Source organism: Microtus oregoni, unplaced genomic scaffold, assembly GCF_018167655.1.
Source record: "Microtus oregoni isolate MIOR12 unplaced genomic scaffold, Mior012 000003F_ref0000135, whole genome shotgun sequence".
In the NCBI taxonomy this organism is placed as follows: domain Eukaryota; kingdom Metazoa; phylum Chordata; class Mammalia; order Rodentia; family Cricetidae; genus Microtus; species Microtus oregoni.
Genome location: NW_024543062.1, coordinates 50,475,278 through 50,484,494, shown reverse-complemented (window position 1 = coordinate 50,484,494; position 9,217 = coordinate 50,475,278). Strand labels below are relative to the sequence as shown.

General features: G+C 51.7%; 1 protein-coding gene across 1 annotated transcript; it reads right to left on the bottom strand.

Annotated features, from left to right (window-relative positions):
* Positions 1–6,111: 6,111 nt before the first annotated feature.
* C1ql2 (complement C1q like 2) lies at positions 6,112–8,789 on the bottom strand. Its single transcript, XM_041648720.1, has 2 exons — positions 7,469–8,789; positions 6,112–6,862 (listed from the first exon to the last, which is right to left on the bottom strand). The coding sequence occupies exons 1-2, from the start codon at positions 8,150–8,152 to the stop codon at positions 6,683–6,685; spliced, it is 864 nt and encodes a 287-aa protein (XP_041504654.1). The 5' UTR covers positions 8,153–8,789; the 3' UTR covers positions 6,112–6,682.
* Between the last annotated feature and the right edge of the window lie 428 nt (positions 8,790–9,217).

Sequence of the window (9,217 nt, the reverse complement as noted above, 5' to 3'; positions counted from 1 at the left end):
TTGGGGACCCAGTGGCCCTGATGAGGAACTCTGCCTACAACTGATGACAATGATTAGGAGAGAGCCAGCACCTACTTCCCGGATCCCCTGAGATTCTTGACCTTAACTTACCTGCACAGTGCATTTGTAGAAATACACCCTCATTGTGCCTTGTTTGCTTGGGTTTGTGTTTGTGTATGATCATGTATGTGCCCGTGCATATGTGTGTATGTGCTTGTGGGAGGCCAAAGGTCAACCCTTCAGTGGTACCCTTCTTTAGGAACTGTTCACCCTCTTTTGTTTTTGAAATAGACACTCTCCCTGGGCTCGAACTTGCCAAGCAAACTGGGTGGGTTCTCCACCAAAACCCAAGGATATGCCTATTCGTGCCCACCCAGTGCTGGGATTGCAAGCACACAGCACTGCACCCAGTTCCAGGTCTGGGGACGTGAGCTCAGGTCCTCAAGCTTGCATAGGAAGCACTTTACCAAGTGAGCAAGCTTTCTTCACATTCCCATAGGACTCAGGCTCTGACACCACATGTACTTTGGTAACAACCCTTGCTCTTGCTTCCCTGTGCCTCCATGTCCTCAGCTGTGAAGCGGGACTAATGTCAGTACCTCCTAGTGGGGCCTTTGAGACCACAGCTGTACCCAGTTAGAATTCCTAACATACTGCACAGGGTGGGTGGCAGGCTGTGCAGTTGAAGGCATTAGCACTAGATGACAGACACGTGGTCTAGTGACACTCTTCAAGGCTAGTGTGGTAAAGTGTGTTCTGAAATCTGCTACACCCTGTTTGCTGCGCTGCTGCTGTGGTCCTCCATCTTTTGTGAAATGCTTCCCCCCTTGAAAGAAATCCAAACCCAGGAGTCACAGGAGGCCCCAGCATGATGGGGCAGTGGTAACTCTCAGCTGCTAGATGTGTTCTCCAGCACTCAGAAAGGCTCTGAGAGTGACCCTCCCTGCTTAGACCTGCATGGTCCTGAGTCACTTCCAACCACAACTACAAAGTCAAATGTAAGAGGGAAGCATGGGAACTCTTAGCGTTCCATTTTGTTTTGAGACAACACCTCTCTGTGCGTGATGGTTAGGATGAATTGCCGGCAGTAGGACCAGAATCACCTGGGAAGTGGGCTTTTGAGAATGCCTCTTGGGTTATCTTGATTGAGTTAGCTGGTGTGGGAGGATCTATCTTAATTTAGAGGAACCATTTACTGGGTGGAGGATCCTGAACTGTACAAGATGCAAAGAAAGAGCTGGGCAGTGGTATACAGGTATCCATTGCTCTCTGCTTCTTGAATGTCTTAGAATTCTCTTTTGCTGTGAAGAGACACCATGACCATAGCAACTTATATAAAGATAACATTTAATTGAGAGGACTTACAGTTTTAGAGTTCAGCCCATTATTATCATGACAGGGAACATTGTAAGCAGAGACTGCACTTTTGTTTCCTGGCCACCCAGACCAGAATAATCACCCAGAAACTATATTAATTGCAACACTGTTTGGCCAATGGCTCAGACGTATTCCTAGTTAGCCCATTTCTATTAATCTATGTATTACCACGAGACTCAGACTTACCGGTAATATTCTGACATCTCTCTCCTTCTGTAGCTACATGGCATCTCTCTGACTCTACCTAATCTCTAACTATTTAACTCTGTTCAGATTTCCTTCTTGGCTTTACTCTCCCAAGTCACTGGCCGAAAGAGCTTTATTCATTAACCAATAAAAGTAACATGTATACAGAAGGACTTCCCACATCACAAATGGTGCCATGTCCCTCTCATAAAGTGCTAGGATCACAGGTATGCACTTGGCAGAAACTTTCATTTTATTTATTTCAAATATTGAGAGAGAGAGAGAGAGAGAGAGAGAGAACACGCATACCTGTCACCCCAAGCCAGGAAGATCAGAATTTCAAGGTCATTCTCAGTGACTTTGAGAGTTCAAGGCCAGTCTGGCTGTCAGAGAGGAAGAAATACTGACTTGGTGGCACATGCCTATTATCTCAGCAGGAAGGCTGTTGAGGCAGGGGGATCTCAAGTTTGAGGCCAGTCTATGCTATATTTAAGAAAAAAAAAAACCTGCGCAAGATACATTGACATGTGTTTATGAAAATGTCATAATGAGACACATTACTTTGCATGCTAAATAAATTAATTATTCGTTGAATGAAAAGAGAGACAAACAAATTACTAATATTAATACCTAAAACAGGACCAGAGCTCTGCCTGCCAAGAATTAAAGGGCACAGGCTTATCTCTGACTCATAGGGAACACACTTTCATGCCTAACACTGAGAAAATAACAAATTAACCCTCTTTTATTTTTGTTCCAACGAAAAGGAGGCCTGCTTCCAAACCTGATTAGCCAGCTAGGCTATGGATACTGATCTGACTGTGAGTCCCCCCGATGAATATAAATACAAAAGCTGGAAAAAATTTAAAGTATAGACTGATGATGGTATACATAAATTATTCATATATCAAATATATATGTTGATTCGAGAGTTCAAAAAAAAAAAGAAGTTTAACCAATAGGAATGCATGATCAGGGGCATTTAAAGGGACCAGTCCCTGCAGTGTGGCCTCTGCAGTGTTATCATCGGTAGGTGCAGGTCAGGGGTGGGGGGGTGGGGGGAGCTGGGTTTTGTCTTGGAATCTGGGAAGAGTTAGCTGCTCCAAGATAGGAAAGAACCGGAGCAGAAGGCACAGCCTCCAGAGTCTTCCGGGCCAGGTGCGGCTCTCCTGAACTCAGGCAATCCTGAAGATGAGCACTCCCACTGACAATGAGTCTCAGAACAGAGAAGAGCCTTCCTGCCAAGCAGAGACAGCCAGCACCACTTCAGCTAAGCTCTGGCACCTGCAGGACACTCCCTCCTCACTGCCACCGAGGGAGAAGAGAAGAGTTGTTGTGACAGGTTGCTGATGGGGACACGCTGTTCCAAACAGAGTGGCTGCTAGGCCATCAGCAAGGTCCCAAGGCCAGCATGCTTGGCCCAATCCCAAGACGTTATGCTTGGAGGAGTCCGAATCTGGGGGTCCCTGGAGGAGGAAGTCTGGAGAAGAAGGCACCTATGGGTCTTCTTGTCTGACCCACTTACATCTGAAGCCTAGGGAGTGGGAGGTAGACATTCGCACTCTGTACACAAAGGACAGTAGCCTGGAGGCCCAAGTTCGAATCCCAACTACACTTCTTTATGTGTGCAAATGAGTGTGGAAATAAACTCTTATGCTTAGATATGTGGGTGCACGTGAGCATTGTACATGTGTGTGTGAAGGCTAGAGATGAGCCTTGGATGTCATTTCTCAGGCTTTTTATAAAACAAGGTCTCTCACTGGCCTGAATCTCATCACATAGGCTGGGCGGACTGGCCAGTGAGTTTCAGGAATCCTCTCCCCAGCACTGTGATGCCTCACCATGCTGGGTTTATCTTACCCAGATTCTAGGGATTGAACTCAGATCCTCTTGTTTGCACAGCAAGCAGTTTACCAAGTGATCTAGCTCCTCAGTTCCAAGATGCAACTGGGGACTTTGGACAGGCCATGAATTTCTCCAGGTTTTAAGCAGATGAGAGTCCCTTGTGTGTTTATTGTCCACGACTGTTCGATACTCCTAGCACGGGAATACAACTAGGAAAGAAGTTGGGACTTCTTGATAAATTGCAAGTATGAGTGTTTGAGGTGAAGGGCTTCTTGTATCCCATAAACACCCCAAATCTGATGACTTAATAAAGGTGGCTAGAGCAGAGACCTGGTCTCCCAACCAAGCCTGTCCCCTTCTCAGTTCCCACCAACATGGCCCTTAGTTGGCTACAAGGCAGCCTGAGACCTGGGAGTGGCAGACACCGGGACTGCTGGCCAGCTTCTGCTATCTGAACCTCTCAAAGCTCCCTCATCAATCCATCATCCTCTTAGCAGCTGACACCTCTGGCAGAGCCTTCCGGCAGCCCCAGTATTAGAATTACAAGAAGCCCAGTTTTGAGGGGGAATACAGATGGAGGAATCTCGGCTTCAAATTTGTCGAAGTATTGTAAATAGTGGGACCGGGGAAAGGCATCTCTCCTGCCCTTCTGACAAAGGGGAAGGGGAGGGGGGTTTGTTAAAGTACAAATTACTTCTTACTGCAGAGACTGAAGCTGGGTTGGGGCACCTCCTTAGCAATTCCTCCCAGCTCTCAGGAAAGCCACCGCTGCATGTCAATTTTAATTTTTGAAATTTAAACCGAGGGCTTTGTGTCTAAGCTCCATCTCATCAGAGGAAGGGGAGGAATAAGTCAAAAAGGATTAGGGGCCCGATGGGGATTGCAGATCCATAGCAATTAGACTTCATTTGGGTTGCAGACATTGGGTTTTAATCGCATTTCAGGATGATACAATCAGCAAGGCATCCGAAAGTGATACCTGTCCTGTAACCATAGACTGTTCCTGGGTACAGGTGGCCTCGGCTAGGTCTGGGATCCACCATCAGAGTGGGTAGCATGGCCTGTGGGGGGAAATTAGGGTTCTGTTGGTGTGTGGAACTGGGAAATGATAGTTTGATAGTATTTCTCTTTCCCCGACTCTCTTTGTACACTTTATTCTTGGATTCAATGCAGGCATAATCATTGCTTATATTCAACCGAATGACTAGAAAACATTATTCAAATAAAACGAGAGCACAGAGGAACAGTGGCAGCCATGGGATTCGAGGCAGGGGGTATAATTATAATTGTCTTGTAAAGGGAATGGCAGCCTTCATTGCCTTCCTGAACAATGCAATTTGAGGGTGGACTGCCACCAAGAACGTCTCACACACTGTATTGGCATGAATGCAGGCCAGTGTGCAGCATGCATTGAATGAGAACAATTATATCTACATTAGCGGTTTTCAAGTGTTCAGCTTTACCTAGATACACACACTCCAGGATTACCTATGTGTAGATAGGCGAGTGTGCGCACGCACTCTCATTTACATCTGGGGCATGTGTGTGTGAGTGTGTTTGTGTGTGTGCCACAGTCAAGATGTGGACATCAGAGGACAGTCTGTGAGAGTTGGTTCTTTTCTTCTGCCATGTGGGCTCTGGGCATTCAACTCAGATACTTTGGCTTGGTGGTAAGTGCCTTAAACCCGCTGAGCCCACAAACATTGTCCCACAAACACATCTCCTTCCAAACGATCAAAATGGGCTCAGTACAGCAGGCAATGTGATGGCGCATACCTATCATGCTAGCTCTCAGAAAGCTGAGACAGGAGGATGGTCAATCGCAGACCAGCCTGAGCTAAACGGTGAGAATCCATCTCGATTTTTTTTTTCACTTAAAGTTGGAAAATTAAAAGAGCTCAGTAAGTGATAGCAGGCAGCTGCTGGCTGTTTTCGACATTGCTTTCTGTCTGTTGGAACCGGATGGCAATAAAAATAAAACAAACAGGAGGAAAAAAAAGAAATGCCCAAACCGTGTGGAATGTTTTCATGACTTAGGTGTACAGATACTGACAGGAAGAGAGCCAGAGCTAACAGTCCCCCAGCTGTTGAGTCATTTCTTTTAGGGAGAAATGACCCCCAAAAGCATCTGCCCCTTCTGGAGGGGGTGACATCTCCCTTACACGTTGTTCCTGTTAAACTCAGAGAGCTGAAAGACCCACAGAACAATCTCAGAGTACTGACTTTTCTGAGAGCAAGGACCTAGCTGGGATGTGAAACAGAGACACCCCAAGTGTGCTGTTGGTCTTTCAGGGAGTGAGAACTTTCAGTCCAGGGATGATTCTTCCTGTCCTTATCTCTTAGAGCCCCAGAATTCACAGGGTTCCACACTGGCAAGTGTCTCATAATTGTCTTCCACTTCGCAGGGACCCTCCCTTCTGACCTCCTCTACCAGGTCCAGGCTAGTTGCCCAAACTGTACACCATCACCTCTCATCCTTGCACCCCCTCAACTCGGGGTTGCATTGAAAATGGCGAATGCTGTTTTGATCCCCCCCCCCCCCACACACACACACCTTTCAGCCAACCCCAGGTTGCAAGGGCAGTGCACTGCTGGAGACTGGGCATTGGCCAGGTTGTAAGGTCAGGGCGATTTCTGGAGTCCAGGTCACGGAGCTGTATTAACAAAAAGAACAGGAGCCGGTGGTCTAAAAACATAATTTAATGCATGGCAGAGGAGGTCAGAGGAGACGATGTGGCAGGTGACTATTCTGTTTGTTGGAATTCAGCTAAGGATGGGTTTTTGGCCGATGGACAGGAAAGTCTGCACAGGCATTTCGGGTCACAAAAAGGGAGGTCCCAGGGAGGTCACCTGGGTCTTATCTTCCTGGTGAGGCCTGCAGTCCTTGACCTGAGGACACTGGGAGGGAGAGGTGAGCTGGGAAACCTCAGGCTCCCTAGGACTGCCTGTCGACCCAATCAGCTTTCCCAAGTCTGGGCTGCCCCACAACCAAGCCCCTCCAGAGCTGGGATTCTTCCCCAGCTCTCCACTTAAAAGTGTTCCCTCTCCCTCCCCAGGATGGGCACTGGGACCAGGGACACAGCCTCCCCACAGCGTGGTGAATCAGACACACTGAGACCTGAGGCAGGGTAAATAGGACAGCAGGGATGTGTCTTTTCCAACGAAGATGTCAGGAAGTGTCATGAAGCCACAGAGTGACATTCACCAAAGAGCCACGAGAACCCTGTGGGGATGGGGCGGCATGAAGCCACCCGGTCTCGTGCTCTCTGCACCCCTAATCCGGATACAGGAGAAAGCCCGAGAATGTGCTATACTTGTTGTTGTTGCCCCCGTGAGCCTTCCCGCCGTCCAACTTCACATAGACTTCATCGCCTGAATCCAGGTGCAATACCACACTGTTGCTGGCGTAGTCGTAATTCTGGTCGGCATCTTGGGCTATGGCGCTGGCACGCACCTGCGGAGCGAACCAAAGGAGTAGGTGGACCCTCGCACCTCTTCCCGACTAAACGCCTGGCCTCCCTCGCCCATCCCCTTGCAGGCTCTCTGCCTGCTACTTCACCCCCTCCTCAGCTCCAAGTTCTCTCTGCAGTAGAGTCAAGGAAAAAGGAGAGGGCTTCCGAGACACTGACCCAGTGTGTAAAGGAGGTCCTAGGGGTTAAGGCCACGATGAAGAAACCTAGAGGGAAAAGGGTGACCCACGTGCAACCACAGAGCCACAGAGCGAAAGAAAACTGCGTTGTTTTAGGAGCCCTGCTACTTCAGACCAGGACTCAAGCTATGGGGGACCTAGGACCTAGTTTAGGTGCCAGGATCATTGCGTACCCGGGGTCCAGCTTCAGGCGTGCGGCAGCGGCATTTGGGCAAGCATAAAGGAGTGCGCAGGAAAGCGGGATGGGATGCTGTGGTCCAGTGCCCACTCCATCCCAGAGTTTGCAAGAGCGCCAGAGGGTGAGTGGTAGGGGAAAAGATAGTTCCCAGCGATTCGGGGCGCCTGTTACGGTCTGCAGAATCTGCTGGACCCGGTAAAGTAGGGAGGGGTATGTGGGAGAAAGTCACTGACCTGCCCGTTTTTGCAGAGATCCGCCCACATGCTGGTTCCGTCGCCGCCACGCATGAGGATGTGGTAAGTGAAGAAGTAGATGCCTCGCACCTGGCAGCTGAACTTGCCAGTGGTGGGGTCGTAGTGATTGCCAAGATTGGTGACCACGTCGTCGAACTTGAGCACCTCGTAGCCTTCATGGGGGCTCTTGAGTCCCACATAGAAGGCAATCTTGGGACCGCTGAAGGCAGCGCTCAGCGCACTGGTCACTTCGCCCTCCGTGTCGCCACCACCCCCGGTTCCTCCACCCACCACTCCAACACCACCAGCAGCGCTGGTTGTCAACTGTAGTCCTGGTAGCCCTGGCCTCCCCGAGTCTCCCTTCTCCCCTGGGGGACCCCTGGGCCCAGGCGGTCCCGGTTCTCCAGGGGGACCCCGAGGCCCCGGCTTGCCTGGTCTCCCTGGATCACCCTTTGGTCCCTGGATAAAGGGAGGCGGGGGGTTGGCGCTGAGGTCCTGCATAACTTCCAGGGCAGCGGTGCTGGGTCCTGGCGGTGGAGCCTTGGCGCCCGCGGGTCCCCCCGCGGGAGCGACGCTGTACGGGTCACAAATCATGCGGCAGGTGCCCAGCATCTCGTAGTGAGCAGCGCCGGGGGGAGCCGCCTGCAGCAGCAGGGGCACCGCGATCAGCAGCCCCAGTGCCATGGCCAGGAGCACGCCGACGGCCGCCAAGCAGGCGCGCCGCCGCCGCTGCCACAGCCGGGAGGCGACCGCCACCAGCTCCTCCTTGCCGCCCGGGGAGGTAATGGTGGAGCGGCGCGGGTGGCCCCGCTCTACGCGCTCGGACGCCAACTCCGCAGGTCCCCGCCGAGTCCCCGACGTGGAGACCCCTGTCCTGGCCACCCAACTATTTCAACAGGAGGTATTCGGACCTGGGATCCGGTGGTCACGGCTCTGGAACTGATCTGGAGAGTCGAAGAGCCCGACACGCATGGCGAGGGGCGCACAGGACGAGCCCGGCGCCCCGGAGGGTTCCAGGTAGAGGCTGCTGGGAAATGCTGGGTCCGGTGAGGCTTTCGCAGCGGCGCTGATTCCTGCTCTGCTGGGATTGGCGGGGCTTGGCAGGGTTCAGCGGGACTCTGGAACAGCTCTGCCACACGCTCTTCTCCGCTCTCCCGCTGCTCGCTGGCTCCCGGGTGGAGGGGGGAACCCAGCTACCCTGACGTAAGGAGATCAGGACGGAGCGGCGGAGGCGGCGAGGCAGCGGCGTGCGCTGCCATCACTCGGGAGACGGCGCCCTCCTGTCATCAGTTCCCATCCCGCGGCGTCCTCCGGAGATATGCCTGCTGGCGGCGCCCAGGAGCCACAAGTGGGAGCAGCGGGCAGCAGCCCCCCGCTGGGGCGCCAAGACACACCCACCCTCGGTCACACGCACCTCCCACAGACCACCTCGCACTAGCACCCACGCGCGCAGCCAGTGGGTGCACACAGCACCGCACACACATGGCCACAATGGTGTTCAGAAACGTGGTACTCGCCTGCAAGGTTCTGGTGGGGTTACCAAATCCATCCTCCTGTCTGTATGGGTCCAGATCTCAACCCAAGTCCAGGACAGCCTCAGCCTCCAGCTCTGCGGGAAGGACCGACCCTCTAGAAGCCTCAGAAGTGACCAGAACTAAACCAGTATTGCTCCTGGGTAATCTTCCATTAATCTAGGGCTTCAAATTGTGAAATAGGTTTCTCCAGAGAACTCCACTAACTTTTAAAGGG

Coding starts and splice junctions, on each gene's coding strand:
- C1ql2 (XM_041648720.1), bottom strand. CDS start 8,152: ATGGCACTGGGGCTGCTGATCGCGGTGCCCCTGCTGCTGCAGGCGGCT. Junction 6,863..7,468: donor ATCTCTGCAAAAACGGGCAG/GTCAGTGACTTT, acceptor TTCGCTCCGCAG/GTGCGTGCCAGCGCCATAGC.